The sequence below is a fragment of the Tyto alba genome, unplaced genomic scaffold, assembly GCF_018691265.1.
Source record: "Tyto alba isolate M040663 unplaced genomic scaffold, T.alba_DEE_v4.0 Super-Scaffold_1000006, whole genome shotgun sequence".
Taxonomy (NCBI): Eukaryota; Metazoa; Chordata; class Aves; order Strigiformes; family Tytonidae; genus Tyto; species Tyto alba.
This window is the reverse complement of record NW_024881272.1, coordinates 3,465,008-3,492,874: the sequence shown is the minus strand read 5'-3', so window position 1 is coordinate 3,492,874 and position 27,867 is coordinate 3,465,008. Positions and strand designations below refer to the sequence as shown.

General features: G+C 49.5%; 2 protein-coding genes across 8 annotated transcripts in view; one reads left to right on the top strand and one right to left on the bottom strand.

The window, feature by feature from the left end:
• RGL1 (ral guanine nucleotide dissociation stimulator like 1) overlaps nucleotides 1–15,742 on the top strand; it is a 110,559-nt gene extending 94,817 nt beyond the window's left edge. For 5 of the 6 annotated variants that reach the window (XM_042784098.1, XM_042784094.1, XM_042784120.1 and 2 more), the window contains 9 exons: nucleotides 1,723–1,812; nucleotides 3,646–3,732; nucleotides 4,874–4,906; nucleotides 6,367–6,488; nucleotides 7,307–7,396; nucleotides 9,470–9,656; nucleotides 11,464–11,796; nucleotides 13,074–13,188; nucleotides 13,701–15,742. In XM_042784098.1, the coding sequence (XP_042640032.1) occupies nucleotides 1,723–1,812; nucleotides 3,646–3,732; nucleotides 4,874–4,906; nucleotides 6,367–6,488; nucleotides 7,307–7,396; nucleotides 9,470–9,656; nucleotides 11,464–11,796; nucleotides 13,074–13,188; nucleotides 13,701–13,888 (1,245 nt within the window). In that variant the 3' untranslated portion in view covers nucleotides 13,889–15,742. Of the gene's footprint in view, nucleotides 1–1,722; nucleotides 1,813–3,645; nucleotides 3,733–4,873; nucleotides 4,907–6,366; nucleotides 6,489–7,306; nucleotides 7,397–9,469; nucleotides 9,657–11,463; nucleotides 11,797–13,073; nucleotides 13,189–13,700 lie in introns of those variants that run through there. The other variant, XM_042784118.1, reaches the window with a different exon arrangement.
• A 3,822-nt stretch (nucleotides 15,743–19,564) lies between these two features.
• COLGALT2 (collagen beta(1-O)galactosyltransferase 2) overlaps nucleotides 19,565–27,867 on the bottom strand; it is a 54,827-nt gene continuing 46,524 nt past the window's right edge. Inside the window, exons 6-12 of one of the 2 annotated variants that reach the window (XM_042784139.1) lie at nucleotides 26,825–26,944; nucleotides 26,264–26,340; nucleotides 24,266–24,372; nucleotides 23,323–23,455; nucleotides 22,418–22,545; nucleotides 21,803–21,901; nucleotides 19,565–21,235 (exon numbers count right to left, since the gene is read on the bottom strand). In XM_042784139.1, the coding sequence (XP_042640073.1) occupies nucleotides 20,959–21,235; nucleotides 21,803–21,901; nucleotides 22,418–22,545; nucleotides 23,323–23,455; nucleotides 24,266–24,372; nucleotides 26,264–26,340; nucleotides 26,825–26,944 (941 nt within the window). In that variant the 3' untranslated portion in view covers nucleotides 19,565–20,958. Of the gene's footprint in view, nucleotides 21,236–21,694; nucleotides 21,902–22,417; nucleotides 22,546–23,322; nucleotides 23,456–24,265; nucleotides 24,373–26,263; nucleotides 26,341–26,824; nucleotides 26,945–27,867 lie in introns of both variants that reach the window. The other variant, XM_042784131.1, reaches the window with a different exon arrangement.

Genomic DNA, 27,867 nt, shown 5'->3' with positions numbered 1-27,867 from the left:
GATGGACAACAAAGCAGGCTCTGTCTGCAACAGTTTGACTTGTGCACTTTGCTGGGCGAACCCCAACGAGCTCAGGAGCTTGAAAGAAGTGAGAAAGAAGAGCGGGGAAAGGTTATATTCTGTAGAAACTAAGGAATGTTTGTGGCAGTTTTTTCTGTTTACATAAAAAAAATTTCTATAAACTGGCTAACCAGTTTACTTTTTGGCAGTTCTATCCAGTCAGTCTGGCATTTGTACCTTACCCCTTTGCCTTGGTATCTGAAACACTGTGTTTTGCTCAGGAGTGATGGGCGAACACATTCGAGCCTGTCAGTCGGTTTTATCATCCATTTATCAACTTCTGTAGCTAAATTTTAAAGTAGGTGAGACAATAATAAGCACAGAGGGAAAATGTGTGTTCAGAACAGCTTATTAAACTAAATATTAAACAGACAAAACAACAACTTAATCTGAGCCCAGACCTTCTGGCTCCCAGCAAATCACCCTCTCCGGCTGCTGTAAGTAGATTTGCAAAATATTTTGAAGGCAGTGAGAGGAGAAAAATTCCACAGAACAGCTAGAACCTCTCTCCTACTTCTCATTTTGGACTGTTTTGTAACGACTGGGGATTAATGTCCACTGAATCCTTAAAGTCTTTGTTTTCTTTCACTATAAATAGTGTCTCTAGGGTAGCCGTGTTTGACCTTGACTATCCATCCTGCAAATTTCAGTGTAGAGCAGACAAAATGCCATATGACACAGGTTGGCTGGCACGGAGAGGGAGCACTGTGTTCTCTCCTCCCCAAACAACAGCTCTGCTGCGAGCTGCAGTTTGAGCTTCTGTGCCTGCCTGCCTGCCTGCCGGCTGCTGTTAGAGAATCTCCAGTTTACCTATCAGTATCTTGAAAACATTGTGACAACACTCCTTTTTCATTTGCTCCAGTTCTTCAGCTGAGGAAGGAAATACAGTTTGAGTGATCTGTTCCTGAACGGTGACTGAGAGAAGTAAATGTTGTAATGAGAGGATCTTTACAAGTGCAGGCTGTTGTTTTGTGCCTCTTAAAAACACGGATAATGATTCATGCCCCATCTATCCAACGGCTGGAAAAAATAACAGTAACTCCCAGCATCCTGTATGGATCCAGGGAAGTAAAGTCTACAGATCTATTGTGAAATAGCTCATCCATTCCCAGGAAGGCTTGAATTGTGGAGATGAAAGCCTATTACTTTCATTTCCTGCGTGTTTTTGGATTAGTCAGTAAGACACAGAGGGTAGTTGCTGGATCTCTATGTTGTGGCACAAGAAAAACAACAAAGCCTTACATAAGATAGAGATGTTTACTTGTAGCGGTCCTGATTAGGAAATTAAACAGAAATCCTGAGGCCAAGAGTGTTAGGGTAGAGTTCAGAGAAGCATCTGGCCACCTGAAGTATAGCTAATCTTCTCTGATTTAAACTCTCAGGAGATTTTCAACAGCACTTAGCTTTGTCCAGAGTAGAGCCATTTTGCAGACAAACTCCCTTACAGTCATCTTGTGGGATTTTGTCCAAAATTCCCAATCAGTCTATGAGTCTCAGAAAATTAGCACATGTACGTATACATGCACGTACCTGTACAGCAAATATTTTTGCTGGCCTAGCTTGCCTTGTTAAGTGTATTTGCCATTCTTTTATACAAATGTAGTTGTCAGCTTACCACTTAGCTCCTCCATTCATTGCCTTTCATTCTCTTTTGTCTCACAGGAAGGGACATCCAAATTTGCAAACCTGGACAGCAGTGTGAAAGAAAATCAGAAAAGGACACGGAGGCGACTGCAACTTCAAAAATATATGGTGTGTTTGGGTTCCTTTTACTCCTTTTTTTGGACTGGTAACATGATTAAACCTAATTGGCGAATTATGTAAGAAGCAAAATCTAGAAAGGTATTTAACAAAGCGAGTGTGCAGTAGGTAATGCTCTTGATTGAGCCCTCTGTCAAGAAAAACAATCACATCAATGCTGTCGATTAGCTGCTACAAAGCAAGTGAAGCAAAAGGTTTAGACTGAATATGCAGCCAGAATGTTTGTCCCTGTAACTATACGCCCAAAGCTGTACTTCCCTTAAGCTGCTGGAGCACAGCCTGCCCGTAAGACTATGTGTGTGTACCTCTAACGTGCCTATAGAGAGAGAGGATGATCCCACCCGTGCATACACCCGTGTACACAAGCAATTCCCAGGTGGGATTTGTGCTGCAGCCAGCCCAAGCTGGGCAGCTCCGGGCTGTCGTGCAAGCCGGCTGCCTCCTGCGCCAGCACCGCCCGCGTCCCCAGGGGCTGGAGGGAACGGAGGGGCAGAGCACCAGCACCGCCAGTGCGCCCCGTGAGCTGACCCTGGGGAGGCTCAGGGATTGCAGGGCTGGGTGGGCGCAGGCGGGGGCCCTGTTAGGAGCCCTGGGGCCAGTCTCCCTCCGTCCCCTGCCAGGGGGTAGCGGGGGTACAGGCCGGCTGCTCCCCATTCCACGCGCGTTTGCCTCACATCCCAGCCAGCTGCTGGGGATGGACGCCGAGCCAAGGGTTTGGCCGTAGCTTCAAGTCTTGCAGAGATTTAGTAAACCTGTCGTACAGAAGGGTCACAGATGATTGATGCATATAAACGTGTGTGCTTCATTTCAACTGTCTTGTTTCTGTCCTACAGGAAAGAACTCCATTAACTACTCCTGTTACCCTTTAGAAAGAAAGATGGGGAAAGCCACACAATTTTCTTGTAGTAAAATATGTAATGTAAATGCCTGGAATTCTTGTGATAAAGAAAATTAGCTCTGGCCAGAGCAGAAATCTCATTTACTTTTAAGCAAGCTCACGAAGCTTCTGACGTACCAGCTTGAAAACTGCAGAGACTTCTACAGAGATGGCTTTGTAAAATGTGTCCGGTTTCCAGTCTGCTGGTGAAAATGGCTTTTGTCTCAAAGTTGGCAAAGATTTAAAAGGACAGGGGGAGAGAAATCTGGGATAGGGAGGCAAAAGTGCTGAATATGATTTTTTTTGTTTGTCTATTTGTTTGACTGGAAAAATACAGACCCTTTTGGATGGTAGAAATCAAGCATTTCCTTCACAAGTGTAGAAACACTCTACAACTGCTAGCAGTCTAGAAAGTTTAAAATGTGAATAATTACTATTAAAATGTAGTGAATGGCTGGAGAAGATGGTCATTTCTTGGAGGAGAAAAACTGTAATTTGATTTGACTTGACTCTCAAATGGCATAACACCACCATTAAGTAAAAAAATCCACTGGAATGAGGCAGAGAGAGAGAAACTGCTTGCACAGGCTAGCCAGGGCCATTCCCCAGCTCGTTCTCTCATAGCAGGTAACCGAGGGACCCTGCCCCTGCTGCTTCCACAAGCAGGGTTTCCTGGTGAGCTGCTGTTAGAAATCAGGGTGTGGTGGCAATGTTATAATATAAAACCACTTGGCAATATCTGTGAGAGCATCCCGCTCTCATTAGAATTTGATTTAAATTCTAGATTAGATGCTGAGGATGATGTTATGAAAGAAAACATAATTTCTAAGACCGCTGTTTGGTTAGGAGACTGCTTTTATTTCATTTTCTTATACAGGCATATTCTAGCGTTCTAACTATTACCATTTCTCAGTCAATTAATCCAACATTGCTGTGATCACTTGCAGGGATTAATGCAAGGCACGGTACCTTATCTTGGTACCTTCCTCACTGATCTCATCATGCTTGACACAGCACTTCAGGACTATACTGAGGTAATTTAAGTCAACTTTTTGAATCCTAAATATCCTCCCTGCCTTCCTGGCACAGAGCTGTGTCTGTTTCTGTATCTCCTACTGGGTTCCTGTGCAGTTCTTAAAAATGGAAGCATCTGTTTTCAAAAAAAAAAAAAAAAAAAAAAAAGGAAGCAATATGCAGTTTTATTAGCAACAAGAATCTTGTGTGAATTCAAGTATCTCAAGGGACAAGCTTAATATTGTATTTTGTCTTGTTTTCTTAGGTTAGAAAATGTGAAGAAAGTAGGCTTTGCATTATTCCATTTTATTTTTCTGAAAACAACATTTTAGACGTGAAGATTTCTGTGAATAATTGGTAAAATACACAGAATCACTGAATTCAGCTCTTCAGACCGATCACTGAAGTGCTTCAGTATTGACTCAGACACGTGATCGAAGATTTGTTTTGTTTTCATTTCTCTTTAGCTGAGCAAGCAGGGGGAACCAATTTAGCATAGGAAAGGAAAAAAGGATTGCAAGAGAGTCTGGTCGTTTAACAGAGACTGAGGATGGGGCCAGTTTTCAAAGGCGTTTGAAACCATGAATAGAGACACTGCAGCCTTCCTTGCGCCGCTGTTGATATTTCTGATAAGAATGGACAAACACGCTTCTCCCTGGGCTGACAGCGGTTGGTTTTTTTTTTGGTGGTTGGCTTTGCAAAACTGCACTAAAGCAGGCCTGCGTAAGGTTGCTATAGATCCATTTTCTTTTGGGGAGTTCTCCCTGCTGTCCAGTGCTTTGTGCTCAGTTGGTGTTTCTGAAACTCACTGGGACCACCGCTAAACTCACAGCACAGGCAAGAGCCAAGTTTGTTTCTTGCATGCAAAACCCCGTGAGCGTTTTTCAGACCTGATCTCGACACAGCTTTGATGAGCATTCTTGTATCGGGCTTTTCTCCTTGGGCAGATTGCCATATAGGCCAGGAGGACAGATCTCCTTTGGAGACTTAGATAGATGGGTGCTGTGGTTTATACCAGATCTGGAAACAGGTATTTTTAGAAGGTCCTTGCTCAGGGCAGGTCTGCGCTTTACATTAGCCTTGCTACTTCATCCTGTTTGTGATTAAATTCAACTAAGCATGTGCTTTTCTACTCTGATCCCCTCTCTTTCCTTCCAACAGGGTGGCCTGATCAATTTTGAGAAGAGACGAAAGGTAAGTTGAATGTCCTGTGATTTTTAGTTTACTGATGCCCTCTTCTAAAGCGTTCTCTTGGCAAGGCCATTTGTCATTGCTCGGGCATATACAACAGCTGCTAATTTTAATGCCAGTTTGTGAGGAAAGAATTAGCCCCCTGAGATGCTGTGAGCTTCTGCCAAACTGTGAGGGGTGGCGCAGGACGAGAACCTACCTTTTAGGTGTGTGCAGTAGGGGAAGAAAAGCTGCAGGCCATGGGATTTACATCTGGGGCATGCGCATTCCCTCCACTTGGTGTGCATGGGAATACTGTATCCTCTGTGTTGAAGCAGACCTGGTGGCATGAGACCTTTGCTTTCCAGAAGATACAGTTTGTATATATCTTCCTTTTGCTGCAGCAAACTATTTGTAGGTAAAAGGCTGCAGACGAGACTGAGAAATAAGTGCCATCAGTCTTTCCTTTCAGCCTGATGCTTGTTGGTCAGAGATAAGTGAGGTTATGTAGGAGTAAAGGTACCAGGGTTACATCCGTCTGAATGAAGCGATGCTGAATCTCCGGTCTGGGGTCTGAGAGCAGACTTGGGTTTGGCTGTGACAGAGCCATCTCCTTCCCTGAACTGCTCCCAGCTCTACAAACCCCTTCTTGGACTTGCCTTGTACGTCCAACTGCATGGTGGCTCAGGGCACTAACAATGCGATACACGAACTTCTCTGTGCTCATCAGCCCAGCTTCACACAAACCGGTGGCAAAGCTGCCCTCTGCACCAGGCCGAGTACTCGGCTCCCTTCCTGCATCCCGGCTCTGTAACCTGCTCTGACACGAGGGGTTTTTTAAGAATTATTTTGGCGAAGTGTGTACGCCACTGGAGTTAGAGAAGAGCGGCACCTGCTAGTCACGCACAGTTACGGGCAGCACTTTATATTCCCCTGATGCAAGTGTGAGTGCACAATGTGCAAAGCTGGGGAGGATCAGGCTCTGCTTTCATCACAGCCACCCCTAATTATTACCCTCGCTTGCTGCCCGAGAGCCACCTGAGCACAGAGCAGGATTTTTCTCTGGCAGCTGGTCCGGCCAGCGCAGGGGTGAGCAGGTAGGGTAACGTGAAGACTTTAAGACCCTTTGCTACCCTTGTTCCTAGAGGAACAACCAGCAGTGCTGCGGTTAGCACGTGGGAAAAGCTCTGTGGTGACAGTATGATTCCTTCTGTTTGTCTTCTAATTTGTGTATGTCAGATAAAGCGTTCACGTTTCAATGCACGTGACATATACTGGGGAGGGGGGGGAGAATATACATAGACTGGGGTGGGGGAGACTTGTTTGAAAAAGTGGTTCTTGAGATAGTCACTCAACTGAAACTGAGCTTCAGGTCAAATGAATTTTGTCCAGTTGTTGCATGTGTTTAGTATATGAATGTGTGAGTTTGGTTTTATCTTGTTTTCTAATTACAATTCCTATTTGATTGTTTCTTTTTTTTTTAGGAATTTGAAGTCATTGCCCAAATTAAGCTCTTGCAATCTGCATGTAACAGCTATTGCATGACACCAGACCAAAAATTCATCCGGTGGTTCAGGAGGCAAGAGCATTTAACTGAGGAGGAGAGGTAGGTTCTCGGGGAAGCGGGCTTTTCTTACCCCACACCCACCTGCAGGTAGGTTACGTCAGCCTTTAGCCGTCCTCTCCCAGCAGCTCACATGCACTGCCGCCCCAGGAGGGTGGAAATACACCTGCCTCCTGCTAAACAGCTGTGGGAAAACTGTCGGACACTTAGCAGGGTTGATGTTTGAGACTGGAGATCTGATCGCCTGTTGCGCCTGGGCTGTCTCTGTGCCCAGACACACGCTCCGAGGTCGGTCCTGCGGGATGTCCAGGTGCGGGCAGCGAGCGTTGGGCTGGTGGCTGCGGGCAGCAGGGAGCCAAGGCAACGCAGGGCTCGCTCAGCGCTCCCCACATCACCCGCTCCCGGGGGTTGGGGTGGGTTTGGCAGCCCTGCTGAGTTCTGTGCTGCTGCACACGCTGCTAGACCAACCCAAGGCAATTTATTGACAGCGGTTTAGTATCTCCACTGGGTGTGTGGGTGCCACTCTGCTGCATTAAGGGTGTAAGCACAGATACGTATCGCATTGTACTGAGTCATAGTTAAAAAATGTCAGCTTATCCGAGATTCACATGTTAAGTATTTTTTTTTTTTAATAAAATTATGAATGTCATCCAAAAAAGCACTAGTTTTTAACACTATTATAAAGAAGTGAAATATCCCCTTCACCATGGTAAAATGTAGAGCACACTATATTCCTCTTTGTGGGGTCGCAACTTTCTGTGAAGTGGGAATAACTGGAGGTTTCTTGAATATTGCTACTTGGAGATAGGTAACTAATAGTACTGTCTGTAAAAATTAACCCAGTGGCCTCTGTCCTGCAGTTACAGCCTTTCATGTGAAATTGAAGCAGCTGCTGACACCAGCACTATGTTCCCAAAGTCTCGGAAAAGCATGGTGAAGAGGCTCAGCCAGTGAGTACGACGGGGCAAAGGGTATTTGGTGTGTTAATAGGAACCTGAATAAATCAAACAAGCAGTACTGGTTTCACCAGCTGAAAAACCCGGCTGAGGATCCAGACCACTGCATTACTTTAAGGAGATGCCATCAGCTAGAAATGCAAACTTCTGTCTGAAGCGGTCCCTTTCTGTTGTTATGAGTAGTCATGAGGATTAATAATGATGGAAGAGATTAGGAACAAGCAAGCCTTCCTAAGGTGTCAGAAAAAGGAACGATTTTAGTGCTGGATTATAAATTCAATATCTATTGTGTAATTACTGCCCTGAATGCAGAGGCAAAACAGTAAATGAGGATAAAGTCTGGCCTATTATTAGTCTAATTTGTAGTACACACGCAAAAATTTCTTGCAGGATTCTAAGCTGAAAATTAAGGTTAGCCTTGATAATAGAAACAATCTGCCTAACTGCCTTCAAGTTGGAGAATGAAAAAAATCATGGGGACGTGGTTCAATTCAGTCTAATACCGCAAAGATTCCAACAGGAGGTGGGTGGAGAACAGGGGCATGTAGCTAAGCAGACACAGGGAGCAATAGACTAGCAGGAATTCACAGAAAGCTGCAGGGAATGAGAGCAGAGATCAAAGACAGAAGTCAAAATACCTTAAAGGTGAGAAATTTGAACCTGATGCAAGGGGAGATATAAAGGGACTCCCACGTACCAGTGGCATGATCAAGATGAGGGGGGAAATGATGAATGTAACAGCACTATCAGCTCTTAACTGGCCTTCCTTGCTTGGCTCTTGTGCCTGGGCTCCTCAGAACAGCCAGTAGCCATTCACTTCACGGCAGCGCTACGGCAGGTTAGGGTCTGGAAGAAGAATGGATGTTTTCAATCTAGAGTTTTGAGTTCTGATATGATAAAAAAAAAAAAAAAAAAAATAAAAAATTGGGCAGCTGTTTGGAAAGTGTTGCGATTAGTTCATCTGAGTTCCATTTTGCTTAGTCCATCTGTTGAGATGTTATGAAAACGTGAGCTTTGCAGGTGGCAGTGCCTGAACTCTCGGTGGCCTCTCATTTGCGTCTCGCTCGGCAGGTGCCTGAGCTGCGTGTAAGAATTGTCGCTGAGGAGCACAGGCTTTATTCTCTCGTTTCTGACTGCGTTTCAGTGCTGCAGCATTGTAATTTGCCGTGTGGAGTTCGTTTGCGCTGTGCAGTCTTTGTCTAAAGAATTGTTTCGTCTGCACTCCGAATGTATTTTGCAAATTAATACTGTAGGAAAGACTGGCATAATTCATCCCGGCAGCAGCCGGTGACACCTCTCTAAATTGTTTTAATCATTAACTGCATGCTGACGTAGCACCTAATTCACCTGGCTTCTTGGCTTTATATATTATACAAGTTTGTTGACACTCCTTTAAATTTACTTGACCTGCATTTAGAAACGAGTCTCGGAGAGGGAGAGCCTATAATTTACACTTTCTTCTGATCTCGTTGTGTACGTCTCCTGTTCTTAGAAACTGGTGTCTGTGGCACCTTTATGGAGTGAAAGAATTAGCAGCAGGGATGAGTTCGCCTTTTGAAGACCTTTGCCCGGCGCAGGGCCGTGTGTCTCCTTTCACTTACGGTTTCAGGCGCTCGTGGCGACCGCGTGGGCCTTGAGCCGCCTCACGTCAGAGGGACCGGGCTGGGACAGCAGCGTGCAGGGCTGCGAGGGGGGGGGGGGGGCAGCTGCCGGGCCCCCAACTCGCCCCATCGCTTGGCAAACACAACGGGTTTAGGATCAATCGCTTCCTAGCAAGTGGGTCTGAAAATTCAACGGGCCGAAGGGGAGTGTCGTTTGTGATACTTGAGCATTAGCTCCCATTTTGGCCTTGCAGCTGGTGGGTACGCTAGGTCAAGAAGGCATTGTGTTAGTGCGTAACAAACTCCTGGCAAACCCTCTGACCACCACAGAGGAAATGAAAACAATAGGCCACGAGATAGGAAAACAAAACAACACGTAAGGGTTTTGAACCAAGTGACAGCTTTGCTCAGCCCAGCCCTGTTCTGCTTTCACTTACTGGCTTTTACGCTTTCTTTTCTGTACTAGATTGTTTCTAGGCTCCGAGGTGCTCACCCACAGCACACCCACCAAGGAGCAACCCAAATGTGCTCCGAGTGGGAGCTCGGGTGAAAGCACCGACTCAGCCAGCGTTTCGTCGCTTGAGTTTAATCAATCTGAAACTGAAGATGCCTTCACCACTCCCATGGGCACTCCTGAGGAGCCTCAGAAAAAGGTACGGTCCTGGGCCTTGCTGCAGGTGTAAGCAGCCTGTGAGAGACTCTTGGTCCCGCAGGCAGGCCCTAAACGCTTGCCTGAGCCTGCTGGTCTTGACTACAGCATTGCTTTTGGTGGCATGGAGAGACTCCAGAAATAAATGTGTAAAAATGGAATCAATCCAGTCGGGCTCTTCGCACAAAGCCTTCTAAGCTGCCACGGTAGAAGGCAGACTGAAGTTTTCTTTCTCTGAAACTGGATTTTCTTGTGATGCCTGGCAGTGGAGAAGCACGAGGTCAATTTTTCTTTCGGCCCCTCATTGTGCTTTTTCTGAGGGACGGGGCAGGCTAAAGGCATTTCTACCTTCAAGCCTGTGGGAATTGGGGTGAGGAGCCTGAGCACCATGCTCACTCCTGGCACGTGGCAGCATGACGTTAGCAGTGACAGGGCCAAGAGGCTCTCTAAGCCCCCACAAACAAAGCAAAAGAAACAGGAGATGGGATCAGCTGAAGAGAGGAGTAAGATCAACAGCTGGGCACTTCCTCTTTGAGTGTCTGGGGTTTGATGAGTTATTCTGCTGTTAGCAGCCTGCTGTTGTGTCCATCGCACTTGATGACTTGCAGCTGGAAAAGGAGCTTTGAATTCAGCAGCCCCGTGCTCACCGAGGAAAGCCCAGCTGCAGCTGGGCCTGCGCTCTTGTTTTGTGGGGGGGGGAGCGAAGGCAGGTACAGACAGAGCTCTCCAGCCCTGCGGGTTTCACCCCCCGGGGGCTCCCTGCTGCCCAGATGAACACGGTGCCTCGGCTCAGCTCCATCCCGGTGGGGAAGTCGGGGCGCGGTGCCGCTGCCCCTCCGCCCGCTCGCTCTGTGCCGGCGCGGCACGAAGGGACGGCACCCCAGCACACCAGAAGGCAAAGCCCCCCCCCACGCCCCCCCCCGGTTGGGAACCCCCCACGGCAAAAGGAGTGGAGGGCTGAAGCTGTGAGCGCTCGTGCCCAGAGCAGATGGGCCGGGTCTGCGCCTCGGCCACCCCGAGGGACAAGATACACGGGCAGGACACCGGCAGAAGGGGCCTGATGGGGCAGCCACAGGGGACATCTTTCCTACAGACTCTTCCCTCCTGAACTAAATTCCGTTAACTGCGTTGATTGAAGCCCTTTTCAGGGATGTTTTGCTGAAGTGTCACATTGGGGTTTAGCTGATGGATATTTTAAATTAAATTGTACCAAATGTTCTTAAGCCAAAGAAAGGATGAGGTTCCAGACGGACATCCATAAATCATTTCAGCTGTTTAGCAGGAGCAGTTGTTAGGGTGGTTTTGATATGCAAGATGGAGAGGGAAGATCCTCTCAGCAGTGTCTGAGCAAGGCAGATGAGGAGAAAGGCAAACCCCAGAGCAGCGGGGGAAGGAAGGGGGCAGTTCCCAATGAGGAAAGAACATTCAAGAAGTGGCAGGCAGGGAGGCGCGTGTGTATTTTCACTCGTGTAAAGGCTCATTCCCACCCGGAGCTGTGACCCCCCAGTCGCCCACAGCATCTACGTGCTGCCATCTCCTGGCCTGCTCTCACTGAGAGCCCGAGCAAGCAGCGCACCCTGTCCGCCACACCGAGTTGGAAATAAGTTTTCATGAAAATGGGGAAATTAATCGGGTGCAGTTCACTTTTTCTGGAGGCAAGGAATACCACTGCCAGCCTGCTGGCCAGAGCGCAGATGACTGAGGTTTTGCATAGGCCTTCTGCTGTCTCAAGTTCTTCCTCCAGAACGACACACGCAGACATACAAGATGTCCAGGTTATGACGGTGTTTTTCTTTCTTTCTGTTGTGCAGCTCCCTGAAGAACCCTCTTCCTCTTTCTCCTCCATCTTCTCCCTCCCCTCCTCCTCCTCCTCCTGCACTTATTCCATTGACACATCTTCCTCGGGGGTGTCATCTCCAGTTCAATCCTCTCCCTCACTCTCCTCCAATAACAAGCGCTCCGACAAGCGCTCAGACAAGTTCTGCGATAATTGCTCCGACAAGTGCTCCGACAAGCGCTCTGTCTCCGCGCCGCCCATTCTCTCACAAGTGCTGCCTCCTGTTGACAACCAGCAGAAGGAAGATACGTGCGTCATCCGGATCAGCACGGAAAACAACAACGACAATATCTACAAGAGCATCCTGGTGAGTGGTGCGGAACAGCAACGTGCTGTTATCGTTGGTGATGTTTTCAACCAGGGTGACTTAAACAAATGGGGCTTTTACTTTGGAAAACACCTATTCACTGAGCTGCCTGATCCAACCCGGCTTAAAAGAGAAAATGACCAACCGTTACAATTCAAAATCTGTGGAGCTGTGGTATGAAGGAGAGGTTTGAAAACAGCAGCTTTGTGGAAGTTTCTGGTCTTGAAATTAAAGCCCGGATTTTATCAAAAATTTCTAAGTGAAGTATTCTGATCAAGTGCAGGCTTTGCGGCTCCTGCCCTTCTGCCAGCACTAGCTGCTTTTTCTCTAGCTCAGAACTTGTGCGTGGGTTTTGACACAAGATGCCACGTGCCAGGTTTTTTTCCCTGGAGAAACTTTCCCTAGGAGCTGGTTTCTGGAAACAGGGAGCTGTACAGGAGGAAGCTGACAAGCCCTTTAATCGCGCAGCCTCTCCCTGCGGCCAAGGTTGTCAGACCAGCAGCAACCAGTGCTCAGGTGCTTCCCTGGATGCTGGTCCCGGGAGGGATCCCGGCACGCCAGCTCTGCCAACACCCGAGGGACACTCCAACACCTCGGGTCCGCCGGGGCCTGGGGGGAACAGACACACGGCGGGGTAGTTCTTAGCACGGTTAGCTAGCTACCTTCTGATTTGAATGCTCTCACCTCCCCAAATGACAAAGAGCCGTGCCCCGAGGGCCTGACAGGTTCGGCTACTGGCAAGGCAAATCTTCCTTCTGACTGCGTAAGGCTCGGGAGGGAGGGAGGGAGGGAGGGAGGGAGGGAGCCCTGTGTCTGCGCCGGATGCACAGCACTTCCACAGCAGACAGCAATCCCGGTTGCAAGGCCAAATATCTTTGCAGGATGTCAAAGAAAGTATTTAGCAAGGGAGACTGCAGATTAATGGACGTCTGCAAACAACAGATGGGGCAGCTATTTATGTGGGCTTTTATGGCTAGTGAGGGCAACGTCTCACCTCTTGAAGTGTTTGCTCAGGAGAGCAGACGCTGTGATTTACTGCTGTCTCTTCTAGTACAGTATCTGTTGTCACGAATTAAAAAACCAGGACCACCACATGTCACATAATACCATGTTTCAGTATCTAGCAGTACCTACTACTACCTTACTGACCCATCATCTTTTTTCAGTTCTCTGAAATCTTTTCCAAGACCAAGCGGTCCACAGGGAGGCAGGCCTTTGCTAATTATGAAATCATTACACAGAGAAAATAAGCAGAATCTCTCCTCAAAACTTTCCAGATAACTAACCAAGAGAAAACTCCGGCTGTCATCCAGAGAGCTATGGCGAAGCACAACCTGGAATCTGACACGGCTGAGGATTATGAGCTTGTACAAGTCATCTCTCGGGACAAAGGTAGGGAAGCAGAGTTCTGCTGCTGCTGGAAAAGTTCTGCTGGATTCGGAAGGGAAGAGTAAAATGTGAAGCGACGTTTCCAAAGGCCGCGGCCGTGCTGTCCCAGCCGCCAGTGCGAATCCCCCCCCTCGCTAACTGGGGCGCGGGGACGGTTTATCCCGGGCTGTCAGCAGGCGGCTTTACCGAGGCAGAGCTCCCTGGCAGAGCTCCGGGCGTGCAGGGCGCCCGCCGAGCCCTCGGGCCGGGCAAGCGCCGGGGCTTTCGGCACAGCCTCCTCCCGCCAGGCTGGAGGGGTGGGCTGGGTTTGGCCGCCTTCCTCCTCCCCTCTGCGGGCCTGCCGCCCCGTTTTTGCAGGACGGCTGCCGTGGGCACCCCTCGCTGCGGGCTTTGCCCGAGGAGGCAGCAGCAGGGCAAGGAGCCGGGGCCCAGCGGTGCCTGGCTGCGCGCACGCCGGCCGCCACGGGCAGGGCTGCAAATCCACTCTGCAAAAGGCTCTGGTCCCTCTTTTGCAGAACTGGTGATCCCGAGCAACGCCAACGTGTTCTACGCCATGAACAGCCGCGTGAGCTTCAATTTCCTCCTGCGGAAAAAATCTTCGGTCAACAAGCAGGTGAAAATGAGGAGCTGGTCCAGCCTGACGTTCCCCAGAACTGCCAAACAGGGGTGCCGGAGCGACCAGCCCAGCAAAATCACACTGTGAGGGAGACGAGGCCACGGGGAGAACTGGTTGGAGGGCTACCTTTGCAACCATCCAGTATTATAGAATCACAGCAGATGAACGCGTCAGTATTCAACTTGGAAAATATTTGAGGCTGAAATTCAAAGGTAGACCTACAACCAGAGATATGGCTTTCCTCCCTTGAAGCTGGATATGGACAGTACAGACTGGAATTTTTTCTTTTTCTTCATTTTTTTTTTTTTTTGTTTTGCACATTAGCCTAGGAATGTGAAAGCCCCCGTTAGAGGGGAAAACAGGACTGCAACATTTGTTTTAAGAACACCATACAAGCCAGCTCTTTTTGTGAGAAAACATTTTCCTTTGTGCCAGTATTACACAGAAGAAGAAGGTCTAAATTTATTTTTATAAAACTGGACAAGTCTCAGTACAACTCTGCCTGAACCAAGGAGGGGGTCCCAGCCTGCTCCAGCTCGACGGGAGCACTAGTTTGCAGGAGGTGTGGGTGAGCCGAGTGCCACGAGCAGTTGCTGCCTCCAGGAGGGATTTGCCTCCACCCAAAAGCAGGGCGGGTACATCCCCAAAACGCTCAGCGCTGGAGACGGCAGCAACTGCCCGTGGGTGTATTGCTTTCACACAGCTGGAAAACTTCTTTTTGCACTTGTTCCACACCAGAAAATTACCTATTTTGGATTTTTTTTCCAAAGAACTTCTTTTAAAAGAATGGACTGCACTTGCTTTTGGATGAATGTCGTGGTTTGTTCATGAACAAGGCAACCAAACACTACTTGTCTGGATTTAGGTCTTGTCTTAATGCCACTACAGGGTGGTTCTTCTTTTCCTTTGCTAACCCATTGAACAGAAATCGATGCCTTTTGCATGTACTCTGAAGTGACTGATGTACCTCTTTGTAATGTGCAATCACTCTTCAAGAGCAGAACTTTTAACTCACCGTTTTCATTCACGAGGGGCAACTACACGACCTTCTGTTTTAAACGTGCGTATTGAGAGGAGGTAGCCGGGTTTTAAGCATTATCCCAAACAACCAGAGATTTTTATATACTTGTAGCATTATTATGCATAATCTACAGGCACCTCCCTTGCTCTTTATATACTTCTACTAAATGAATTTCCTGACATGGTACATCCTTTCAGCTGGAAGGAAGAATTCAGCTGGAATTTAATCATCTGTTCTCTGTGAAACTTCAAATAGCAAGTCTTGAGTCTCTTCCCGGAACACAGCCTTCCTTGAAAGAATAGTTAGAGATTTGATTTTAAAAAGCCATAAGTGGGACATTGGCAGCTTTTACTGAACAGGCTCTCTTTGAGACACATTACTATTGGTTAAACTCAAATACTGAATTTTATACGAGCCTGGGTCTTTCCCACCAGTTCTGTAGCCCAAATTTTGAAAACTGGGCTCAGGTGACAGTAACGATTGGCGATAAACTCATGGCACAAACAGTGCTGGGTTGTGCCATGTTCTACACTACGTGAAGATTTATCACCTCTGTTTACAAGTAGCACCATGCAGGTCTTAGTCTGAACAGTTTAAGAACTCCCACCGTGTTCCTGTTGAGAGGGTGAAGGTGGTGAGTTTGTACCTGAGCCTTAACCTTTGCCCAGAGTTAGAGCAAGATTACCCTAGAAGTTAAGTTTTCCTTGTATTTCAGTGTAAGCACGAATTGATGTTTCTATGGTTGTAAAACATAGTATTGCTCACTCTGAGGTTGCATGTCTGCGTAAAACTGAAAAGTGAATGTTCTTGACTTTAAAATTACACTCTTCAAAAGGTTATATATGAAAAAGATTGTATTTTTTTTAATTGCTTACTTGTAATCTTTATCCAATAAGTATATAAACGTTTTTCCACTAATATTTGCCTGGAGTTAATCTATTTTCTTCTCTCAGACTTTATTACTGCATGTCAGTTGTGGGTCTTTTTACACCTCACACCTCTTCACTTCCCTCACCGCCCCTCTCTCCCGACCTCATCACTGTTACTGTTTTAACCTTCCCCACTCCCAGCCCCCACTGCTCCTCTCCCCTGCCACCCAGACAACTCGAAGCACCACATTTCAGCTGTAACCCTTCAGCCTGCAACCTTCCTAAACGTTGTTTTACTCTACTGTCATGCCTTTGCTTTTTAATTCCTCCCAAGTTTTTAGGAGGACAGCTGCTGTGCTGCTTCAGCAGCTGCCAAGCAACCCACTCTCTCACCCGCGTTACCCGGGGAGGGGCAGCAGCTCCCCCCCAGCCCCGCGTCCTGCAGCCGCGCGCTGCGGGAGTGCAACGAGCTTGTGGAGAGCTACAGGTAAACGTCAGCAAAGCAAAGGCCACCCCAGGGCACTAGTCGTGCACACCAACCTGCCCTTGTGATGCAATATTTTGCGCTATTTTTTGAGCTTGCAGTTTAATGATTTCTGTTGTACAAATTTTACGAAAAGTAAAAGACTTTTCCCAGTAGTAAAGAAAAGGGGGGAATTGATCTGAGGAAACACCAACCCAACAGCCCCCCCTCCTTGGGATGCTCACCAAATGGTCCATATCAAAGGGTGGCAACTCCTTTGCAATGGAATGAGAAAGAACAGAATGGGCCATCTCTGGTATCCCTTGTCCTTGAGATAAGAGAGGAACTGAAACCACTGAGAGCCATAAAAGACAAAGGAGCTGCAAATTGGCCCAGACTTGAAGGACAAGGTGTAAGTGACCACAAGACTGAAGAAAGAAGAAGATAAGATTGTAGAAGCCAGGAGGTGTGCCCAAGGTGTTGAAACCGGCAGCTGTGTGGATAAAAGGGGGTTTGAAACTTAAACAATTTGGTGAGCCTGGACGGAGCTGCGACTCCTCGGCCACCCCAGCGCTGCATTTGCTCTCTTACCTTAATAAAGATTCATTAATCCATATTTGGATGTGATTTGCCTTAATCTACCTATACAATTTCTGTTCTAGCTAACTGGGTACCTTAGATTATACGCAAATTTTACAACTTCTTCATGAAATCATTCTCTTTTGGGTCACTGAATGATTTCTGCAGCAAGTTAATATAAAAAAAAAAATATTGAGTGTTTCTATCTTTTCCTCCTTGTTGCCATCATGGTGTTTTTTCCTCCTGGCCTCACAGCATTAGCTTGTTGGGTTTTTCCCCCCTGCACACAATACAAATGTTTGGTGTTGACATCAGGGCTGCTGCTTCCACCTCCTAGCACAGTCCCGCCTCCCCTCAGCCAGGCTGGCGCTGCCCAAGTCCCAGCTCCCAGCACTGGGAGACTCCTACAGCTGCTGAAAGTCACACTGTGAGTCCCTGAACCGCGGCAGTTGCCTTTGTCACTGAAGGGCCTCTCCTGTTACAGTCACAAAGGCAAAAGAAAGATGACCCTGAATGTAAGCTGCCTCCTGCTTTTCATTTTTTTTTTTTTCCCCCCTCCCCTACTTAAACTACCTTGGGAGACAGAATAGAACAACCCAACCTTACTCGATTTCCCTCAGGATAAATAGAATCTATTTGTGAACGAGAAATTTCATATTGCCATACTGAGCGTACAACAGCACTTTTCCTTTCTTAAACAAAAGCAAAGACAGAGTTGTTTGTTAGGTTACAGCCTTATTGCAGCTAATCATTTTTAGGGCCTGTCACCGCAAACTTTCTTGTGAACACGCTGCTTTTCCAGCTGGTGTGCTACCTGCACTTTGTAAAACCTGTTCCTAGCTTCCACTGGTCCGTCCCCACACTCACGGTGGGAGGCACTGCTGGGTGTTTCTTCCATCAGCTGTGGGCTCCTGGGGCTTAGCTCTGATACTCCACAGCTGAGACCCCAAAATGAGGGGGGAAAAGGGAGAAGAAAGAAAAGGAGAAAAGCAGCACTCTGTGGTTCACGAAGCAGCCTGGCAAACAGCCCCCTCAGCCGGAGCTGGGAGGCTGGTTCAAACTGGTGCTCCTACCTGTGCTCGGTTTTGAAGCCCAGTAGAGGAGTCCCAAAAAAAAAGTAAGTAAGTACATGGAAAGTGGAAAAATATCAGGAAAAACACAGGAGTGTTTCAACTGGCTCCTACTTTTCCAAAACAGAGTTAATTCTGGCCAGGGCAAAGCCTGGGCAAGCACCTGCCAAGGAACTGAAAACCCAGACAGGGAAAAACAGCACTGGTCATAGCAGGTAGAACTGCTGGCCATCCACCACAGCCTGCATGTGTAAATAAATAGAAACCTGTGTATGTATATACACAAACACACATGCATATAGGTGAAAGAATGAGCTAGACTGAGACCGTGTCTGCTCTGCAGTGGACACATTCATTTAATTGCATTCATTTTTATTCTTAATTTGTTTCCCTCCTCCCCTGAAATTGCCACCAAACCCCTTGTACCTCTCACTCCCAGAGTCAACTACAAGAAAAAAACACACACAGAGAAAAAAAAAAAAAAAAAAAACAAAACAAAAACCCAAGCAACCCCCGTGCTGTTGTCAATGTCTGTAATAAACGGCTACTGCTCTACTTAAGGAAAGCAAAGCTAAAGAGAACCCAGCCTCCCCGAGCATCCGAACCAGCCCCACGGCCAGCATCCAGCCACGGCCAGCATCCAGCCCACAGCCAGCATCCAGCCCCACGGCCAGCATCCAGCCCCACGGCCGGCATCGTTTCCCGAGCGAGGGCGGGAGCCAGCCGAGGAGCAGTGGTCCCCCCCCGGGCCGGCTGTAAGGCTGGGGTAGCCCTGGGCCACCAACACAAAGGCCGGGCAGGTGATGCAGAGACTTTTTTTTAAAAAAAAGATTAAAATAAATCCCTGCTGTATTTCCTTCAGGGCCAGTGCAGCGATGCTCGCTGCCCCCCCCGGGGCAGCGCCCGCAGCGGGGGCGGCGAGGCTGTGCCACAGCCCCCATCCCCACCCCGAGCCCGGCGTGCCCTGGGGAGCACCAGGGTCGTGTTCAGCCACGGTGTTGGTGGAGAAACCGCTTCGGCAGGGTCACGAAAGGCCGGAGGAGGAAGGGCTGGAAAAACCAGAGCTCTTGCTGACACAGGTAAATGGCTCCCATGGCGGGGGGAAAGAGCGGCCTCTCTCAGACACAGAAACGGGCCTTTCACAGAACAAAAAGCAAATGAGGGTGGCAGAGAGACGCAGCGGTGATGTATATGAGCACAGCGTAACCCTAACGAGCCTTTCTGTGAAGGGGCAACCACAGTGTCAGAGCAGAGAAGTGACCCCCGGCCGCAGGGACTCACCCCCCCCAGCGCTGGCTCAGCCCCGCGGCTCCGCCAGAGCCAGATGCCGGCGCCGGTCCCGGTACCCCCAGCGCCACCTGACAGTGTGCGGGGTGCTCACCAGTTCACCGAAGTCCGGCTGCTGACGGCCACACCACGCTCCTCAGCAGCATCTCCGGGCCTGCCGTCGTGCTTCAAACCGGTCAGACTTGCCACTCCTAAAGCAAGGCCTGAGGAGGAAAGGAGAGGGCTTGTCAGAGGGCGAGCGGGAGGGCCCAGGCTGCGCGCGGTGGCCCGTGGCAGACCCGCTCCCCATACTCACCGCATCCCGCGGGCACCTGCTCCAGCCCGGAGAGCAGAAGGAACACGGCTTCCAGGCGGTAGCTGCACAACAGGCACGTCCATACGGCCAGGGAGTCCCAGGTGGAGTGACACAGCCTGGAAAACTCTTGAGCTGGCCCTCCCTGGCTACTCCCACCCAATGAAGACTACACACAGGGCTCATCTTGCACCAGGTTCTATGTATTATCAGACCGGCTGACAGGTAATAACATGTCTTCTTTAGCAGAAAGCACAACATTGATCAGTAATTGTTAAAAACAACCCAAAATTTAACAACCAGCCACACCAACTCGACACTACGGCAGCCAGGAGGTGAGTCTCTAGATTGCAAGCCCAGGAGGGCGTCCTCCCCCCGCACCAGCAGCCTGCAGCTTGAGGTCTGCGCCGGCTAAACCTTAGCAGCATAGTCCGTGATCACCTGGCCTCTGAGAAACATTTAAAAAAAAAAAACAACACAAAAACAAACACCATGCTCTGCTGACATATTAGCCAACAGCAAGTACATCAGAACTCATCCAAAAATAAAGACAAGTTTGCTCCTCACATGAAAAAATATCAAGGCAAGTTGCCTTTCCGTCCTGTAACGCGCAATTCTATCAACCACGGCTGTCGAGAACACTAACGTTTCTGTAGGTGGTTTTGTTTTTATAAAGATAGTGTCAAGCACTTCACAACAGAACTTTTGAAGTTCCTAGAAGTCTTACACTTGGTTTTATGGCCTAATTAAACAGGCCTGCAAAAAGGTTGTCGGGCTTTATTTTGCCCAAGGAATAAACTGAGGCAAGGGGTGAAGCAGGACATCACACAGACTAACTCCGCCTGTGTTCCCTTCAGGCAGTGCAGAGACAAATAAACCCAGCAACCTGATAGCTTCCAAGATTTTACACAGGCCAAGACATCAGTTCTGGACTGGGAGGCCTGTTCAGGTGGGATCTAGCAAGTTTTGAAATTTGCAGAGGGGAAGCCAGCGGCAGTTTTCTACAGAAGTGTGATGAGGGAGAAGGCACTACAGAGGAGCGCTGCTCCAGTGCGCTGAACGTTTTTGGAAACCATCTTGATTCTGACAGGGATCCCTTTGAAAAACAAAACCAAATCACCCAAACGCTTGCCCGCAGTTTCTCTCAGGTGAACAGGGTTCTAAAAACCTACAAACCTACAAGGAATGACAGTTACACAGCAGCCCAGTTACAGCTATCCAGAAAGGTATAACACTTGTACACCTCTATATATTAATCTTTATAAATACAGTGTTCTACACGAGGAACTGTAGAAAGACGTCATTCAAGGCTGTTTTTTAACAAAAGCTTGCGAGGGCTTTTGTTCAGATCGCTGCCTTTTTTCTGCCAGTCTGGAACACTTGGGTCTTTTTCCTCCTTCATCTCCCACCCAGTCCTAAGCGGCTTGGTTCGTCGTCAGGCCCACCCACGGTGGCTTTGCCACTCGAGGCAGTGGGAAGGAGACCACACGAAGAGCTGCTCTACAACTTTCAAGGGTGAAAAGCTAAAGTGTGCGGCAGGTTCAGCTGTCAACAGAGTCCCAGGGGAAGCGGGCAGTCATAGCTCATCCCTGGAGGACGGCGCGTTGAGCGATGACTGGGAAGGCAGGGCATCCTTGTTCCGGGCATCGCTGTGGATCTTGCCCTGCTGCCGGGATTTCCAGGAGTGTGTTCTGTCCCAGTCCGTTGACACGGTCTCGTTGTCCCAGATTGTCGAGGTCTCTGTGTCGCTGAGGTAGCCCGGCTGCCCTGTGTAGTGGGTGGGGTACACAAGCAGGGGTTCTGCTGAGAAGGCTTTCAAGTCTCTGGACTCATAGTACTCCATGTACTTCGCTCTAAAGAGGAGGGAAAAATCATCAGTCACAGCAAACGCTCTTCAGCGCCACTGCCTGTTGTAACTGTGGGGTACAAGCCAATCCACTGAGCAAAGGGGTCCCGGGGAGTGGGTGGTAGTTGCCCGGGGTGGAGCCTGACTCTCTACAGCCAAAGGCACGTGCCTTACAACCACACACAACCTACACAACCAAAGCCTCCGTTCCAGAGGCGGCCAAGTGTCTCAGAACCAGCCCACAAACCCCGCACCAGGCAGGGACAATAACCCCTCGGCAGCAGGTCTGTCACCTCCTTTGACCTGTGTCAGGAGCTCTGCCGGAGACAACCAAAAATCACAAGGAGTAGCCCTGTCCCCCACCAGCCAGGCTACAGACGTGACACGCACCACCACAATCTGGCCTAAGGTCGGTTCAGCGAGACCCAGCTCACGTCACCCCCAGCAGCCAAGGCATCCTACTCACACAGGGTGCTTGTTGTACATGACTGGCAGAAATTCGTCTACGGGCAGCATCTTGCTGAAGGGCTCAGCTCCGATGAGTTTCTGAGCCCCTTGGAAAGAGATTGCGTACCCCAGGGTCCAGTACGAGTAATCAGCTTCCACCAGGTTCATGACATTGGGAACCGCTTCCTCAGGCTCCTGCACCTGCATCCTTTTCCGGCCAATGTAGCTTAAAGGGTGAAAAGACCGAGGAAATTGGAATCAAAGCGAATCCGCAGCAATCAGGACCACAAGACTGTTCGTGCCAACCAGGGGAGGGCAAAGGATCAATCCAAGCAGTAACCCCTGACCAGGCTCACAGATTTCTTATCCTGCACCACCCCCAGACATCCAAGTCTTAACCCAGCGGGTGGTATAGCTGTGGAAGACTTCGTAAGGGAGCGAAGATGACACGATCCCAGCCTCAGGGCTGAGCTGCGTCGGCTCCTCTGTCACAGCAGCATCCTCCAGACACCGCCGAGATCAGCCAACGCTGCCCACAAAGGGCAGTGCTGGTGCCCAGCGGGCATTCCAGCACCAGCCTGCCCCAGAAGGCACATCTGTCCTGATGGGAAGAGCCACCGAGAAGTCTCGGCCGCCTTCCCCTGCGCCCCAGCATTAACCTGCATCTCTGTCCCGACACCGCGGGTGCTGCTGACCTCCCCTGTGCGCCCAGGGGCTCCCAGAGGCCTCAGAGGCTACTTACATCAGCTCCCAGTCTAGCTGGGCTTGTTCGATGTCATCCATCAGCTTCACGAGCTTCCTTTTAAACTGGTGCTCAAAGCGCACGTCGTCCTCGATGACAAGCGTCTTCTCCAGTTCTCTGTTCACCACCTGAAACAAGAGGGTTCAGCCGTGATCGCGGCGGCGCAGGTGGGCCGCTCCCCGCACCCTGAAATTGTTGGGGTCATCCTGACCTGGCACTGCCCCCTAGACCGTGCAGGCGGGGAGGCTGGAGAACCGCTCCCGGGTTCACAGCTCAGCTGGGAGAGACTGCAAGAGCCAGGGAGAACAGCCTGAAAACGCCCTGTGGTGGAGCATCCGCAACCCAGAAAAACCCTCCCGCTGATCTTGCAGCACCCGGAACCCAGGAGCCACCACCCAGCATGACCACAGCCACCGCCTCCTCCGAGGAACGTGCAGCAGGCCTTTGCTGCACAGCCGCTGCTCAGAAACCCCTTTGTTGCAAAAAAAAAGACAGCCGGCAGAGTCACTGGAACTTGCTTCAGGCCAGATGCAGAACAAGGGAAGAAAAAAAAAAAAAAAAACAAAAAACCCAAAACAACAACAAAAAAGGGATTATTTTCTTTTTTAAACTCCATTTGTTTTTCAAAACCTGTTTGCCATTCTCCTAAGCAAACCTGCTCCAAGCAGGCTATTGGACGGTTTGCAAAAAGCGTCAGGAAACTATTCTGATAAAAATCACTCTGAGCTGTTGGCAAACGGAAAGCAGAGACGAGAAAGCTGAACACTGCTTTCAAGAAAACCCCTCTGTATGATCCCCTACAAACCAAGGAAAACAGCTCCATCCTACGCTTCCAGAAACCTGCATTGTGTCGGATGCTGTGCCCTAGGACTGGCTGTGCCCCGAGACATCCACAAACTCCTTACCTCCTTCCAGATGTAATAGTGACTAAGGAAGCAGCCGATCTCTCCCCTGGTTAGCGGTCGGGAGGAGTACGGGTCCCGGTAACCCGGGAGCATATCGATGCTGAGAGCTTTGAGCTGACTCGTGTTCAGTGCTCTGCGAAAGAGAGAGTATTGACCACCATTCTAAAAAGGAGTACATTCAAGTCTGACACAGGCGCAACAGGGGAAATGCTGCTGATGTTCAGAGAAAAGATGTATCTCGAGAAATCCTGCACTTGTTTCGCTCAAAAACCCGCAGACAAATTAACTTCTTGATTTACATTTCTAAATGAAGCTGACAAATCATATCCTTAACTCTGCCAACAGCTTCTTGTGGGACCATCAACTTGCCAGGTGCTGGGCTTAGATTATTTTTCTAAGAGGTCTTGATGGGTACCCAAGTCTCAAAGACCGCTAGATGGCAGGTGGGTTCCTATCTCCTTGCAACTCCCGGACCAACAATTTCTGCCTTGATTTCTCATTAGGAAAAGGTCTTAACACAGCTCAGAGTAAGCTTGGAAAGGGCTGCTTCAGGGTTGACAATGTAGCACAACGGCTTTGTAGCACCAGGATGGAAAATCCTCCCAGGAGATAATTGCTCTCAAACACTTTCACTGCTGACTCCTTTTAACTGCGTGCAAGTGTTACAGTTCACAGAGACCAGTATGATTTTAACCTGATTTTCATCTCAGTCTGAACCACGCTGCCCGGGTTCTCTCACGGAGACCGACTAATTGCAAAAGAAGAAAGAAACTGGAGCAAAACTGCCCCAACCAGGCTGCTAGGTAAATAAAAGTGGTATTCACCTCTCCCCTCAGCCCACCCGTCCCCACAGAAGGGAGGTCAGGGCATCCAAGGAGATGGCGTTGAGCACTTACGCACAACCCACTCTTTGCAAACGTCAGTAACCTCAGCCCAAACTCACTTGCTGTCCACAGCCTCCACTATCTTGACTGCAATCTCCTGCTCGTAGAGAGTCCGCAGCATCCGATCCCGCCTGTCTTTCCGACGCTTCAGATTGATCATGAAAATCTGGGGGGGAGACAAAGACGTCAGCCTCCCGGCTTGGGAGTGAGGAAGGAAAGGGAGTCCCGATCCACTCTTCTCCAGCAGCCCCACTGGAAAAGCAGATCTTGCTAAAATACCGGCTGTGTTTTCACTCCAGACTGCTTAGAACTTGTCAAAAAATTGGGGCTTGCTTTTCAGGCGAAAGCTTAGAGGCTTGTTCTCTGTCCAGCAACTACTTTTCAGAGATGTTCACAGGGGAAACTTGCTCTTTGAGGATGACTACAGGTGAGAGGAGACCTGTTACAGCCAAGTCTATAATTTCCAAATATATAGGATGTTTTGATTTATATTAAACACAGAGTAACATGGCCATCTCCAGCTCCAGTCCCAGAGGAACACTGACCCACATGCTTCCCCCCAACGCTGCCGCTGCCTGTATTTAGGATTATCAGTGGGGCCACCATCCAAGTACATGGTAAAGAGGGGATTTTCGTAATTACTTCGAGCACTGAAAATCTGCTGCTAACCCTGCCAGAGCAGAAAGCCTAGCTGGGAGCCAAGGCTGGGAACCAAGATGTCTGGGCAGGGCTCTGTCCAAGCCTTGAGGAGACAGACTCTCTGGTGGAGGGCAGAGGACTGAAGCCCTCATTTGCAGGTAAATGCAGAGGGTCAGGGATATTTTTCAGTCCCAGGCAGACAAGTGCGGCCTTGTAGCCTGTGGAGAAAAACCTCATCCCAGTAAGAAGCAAATCAAATTCCAGGTCAGTACAAATGCAAAAGTAATAAATTGGATAAATAAAGTGCAGCCACAAAGGACAACATGGAAAAAACCGACTCCAGCTGTGTCCTAAACGCAGACGCTCAAACACACACAGCCAGATCAGGCTCAGACTTTACGAGTCATGTAAACAGATGGCAGCAGAATACACCAAGAGAACAAAGGCTCCCCTGATCACCACGACACCCTTGGTCACCTGTGCCGCTGCCACATTGGCTTGCTGGCTCTGTCAGTAACACGGACACCGGTTAATTAAAGCACAGCAGATCCCCCTCCAGCCTTCTCCCCTTGATGCCCGCTCTCTCCACAACAGGAGGCAGCCTCAGAAGAGGAATTTCTGCAGGGTCTTGGGGCACCACAGTGCCAGCAACCATCTCCCTAGTTTACTTTAACTTAAGGCCATAGCAGCAAAACGTGGGGACCAAGCAGGGCAGGGCGAGAGCTGCCACAGTAAGGAGACAGCACATGTGATGTGCATCACTCCTGGACGTACCCAGCTTGGGCTGGAACCCAGCTGTGAGCCAGCTGCCCCAGGCTCTCCAGTTTCTCTCAGGTGAAATTGTTCCCTTCTGTCACTGGAAAGCAGGAGAGGTTTCCCAAAAGACCAGTTTTTGTCACAGAATGGAAGGACTGCCAAGCTGCTCTGCAGTCAGATGTAGAGGCAACAGCACAAGGACCAGGGAGTTAAATAACCTGGTTTTCAGCCTCACTTCTGTCATCTCCTCCTGGCTGGATTAAAACCTCCATACCATCGAGACAGGGAGCCCAAAGATTTGCAGGGGCACTTGCCCTCGCACACAAACCTGCACTCCTCCTCATCAGGGGTCCTGTGGCAGGTACTAAGTGCCAGTGGACCTGCCTGGCCTCGTTTCTCCACAGCAAATGCCAGAGGGAAAGAAGGCTCCCGGAGCCCTTCCCCTTCTGCATCCCTGAGCTCAGCAGAAGTTCTCCTCACAGAAAGGCGGCTATTTTCTCCTTGCCAAAAGCTTAAGTCCAAAAGATGAGCGATTGGGTAAGAGCTAACTATGTGAAAATATACTCCAAAGGAAACTGGCTGGAAGGTAAGCTACACAGATAACCCAAGTCCTTTGAGTGATAAATAGGAAGACGAGACAGGACAACGGCAGCATTCCTTACTTCATCAAATCCCATCTTGTCAGGGTTCTTCGGAGGAACAGAGACATACTGAGAGGGTTCAATGGGAGGACGATCGACTGAAAGAGAGGAGAGACCCCAAGCATCACCCTCACGTACCAGCTGCACTGATAATAACGTATCTGCATATGTTTCCATTACTGGGCCTAAAAAAGTCCCAGCGAGCTGGGATATGGAGTCAGTGCAGGAGTGGGTGTAGCAGAAAGCGTCCCCGTTGCAAAGCAGAAGCCAGCAGCCACGTGCCAGAGAGACCTCATGACAAGAACGAGGTTCTGCAGCATCCTTTCCACGTTAAAGACGCATTTTTGCATTTAATATAGGGCAAGTCAAGGGGCTTTGTGAACTGGGGTTGACCTGCCTGTGAAGTGATTAGAGCCCTAGGTAGAAGAGCAGTGGAAAAAAGGAAAACTGCTTATCAAAACAGTGTGGGAGCAGTCAGGTCAGGATGCAGACCCTCAAGGGGAGGAGAGCTGGGCCGCTGGCAGGAGAGCTCTGCAAACATGAACTTGGGGGGGTGCCTCGTGGCAGGGCACAGGAACTCACTCATAGCCTCGATCAGCGTGTGCACAAAGTTCTCGGTTTCTTCTTGTAGCGTCTGGTGCGATTTGAGGGGCATGGGAAGGAAGCCATAGTGCTCACGGTTGCAGATGAACATCTGTATTCCTGGGGATCACAGAAAAACAGAAATTGGGGTCAGCTCTTCCAACCAGCCGATTTCGCTGCTCTGTTGCTACGTAGCCACAACCACACTTGTGCCAGGACCTCAGTCCCAAGAAGTTCTGCTTCACAGGCAAACGATTCAAAAACATCACAGTGACATTTTCTGTTTTATTTGGCTGGCAGCAAGCGGCCTCTCCTACGAAACCAATTCCTACTTGCTCCCTAACGGCAGGTATTTTTAACTGCAATCAGATTTTCTCCTAGGAGTGATGGGGGACCCAACTCGTAGACCAGAGAAAGGGTCTTTTTTTGGCCTTTGCCTTCATGCTATGAAAACAATCCCACAGCAGAGGGCAGAACTGGCCTTTAGGAAAAGCACTTGGCTACCTACACACAGCAAGACAACTGGGGGTAACCGGGGAGTACGGCAGAACCACCACCCACCCCCCCCAGGCCCCCCCAGCACTGCTCAGACCCGGCGCCTCCCCTGACCATCCCTGCACAGACCCAGCCCAAAAGCAGGAGCAGGGTTTCACCCTGTGAGTAAGCCAGCCTCAAGAGATGCAACGGCCAGGCACAGGAGCCAAAGGGGCTTCCAAAGGAGAAGCAGCAGCAGCGACCCTGGGCCGTGGGGCCCCTCTCCCTGCGCAGACCCAGGGCTCAGCAGCAGCCTCCAAACCGGGGGGAATCGGGGCTCCAAAGGTGGGGGAAACACACAGTTTTCAACCCTCGGGGCGAAGGCAGCTTTAGAGAGGGACGAACTCAAACAAACCCAGCGTGGCTAGGGCCGATGGAAGCTTTTGTCTGGGCTTTGCAAGGCTTCTCTGTCAGACCGCGGGAAATACGTAATTGACTCTTCCCGGGTGGACAAGGCGAGTCTGATCCCCGGCTCCAACAGCACACGGGGGGGCAAAGGTGGGCCCAGG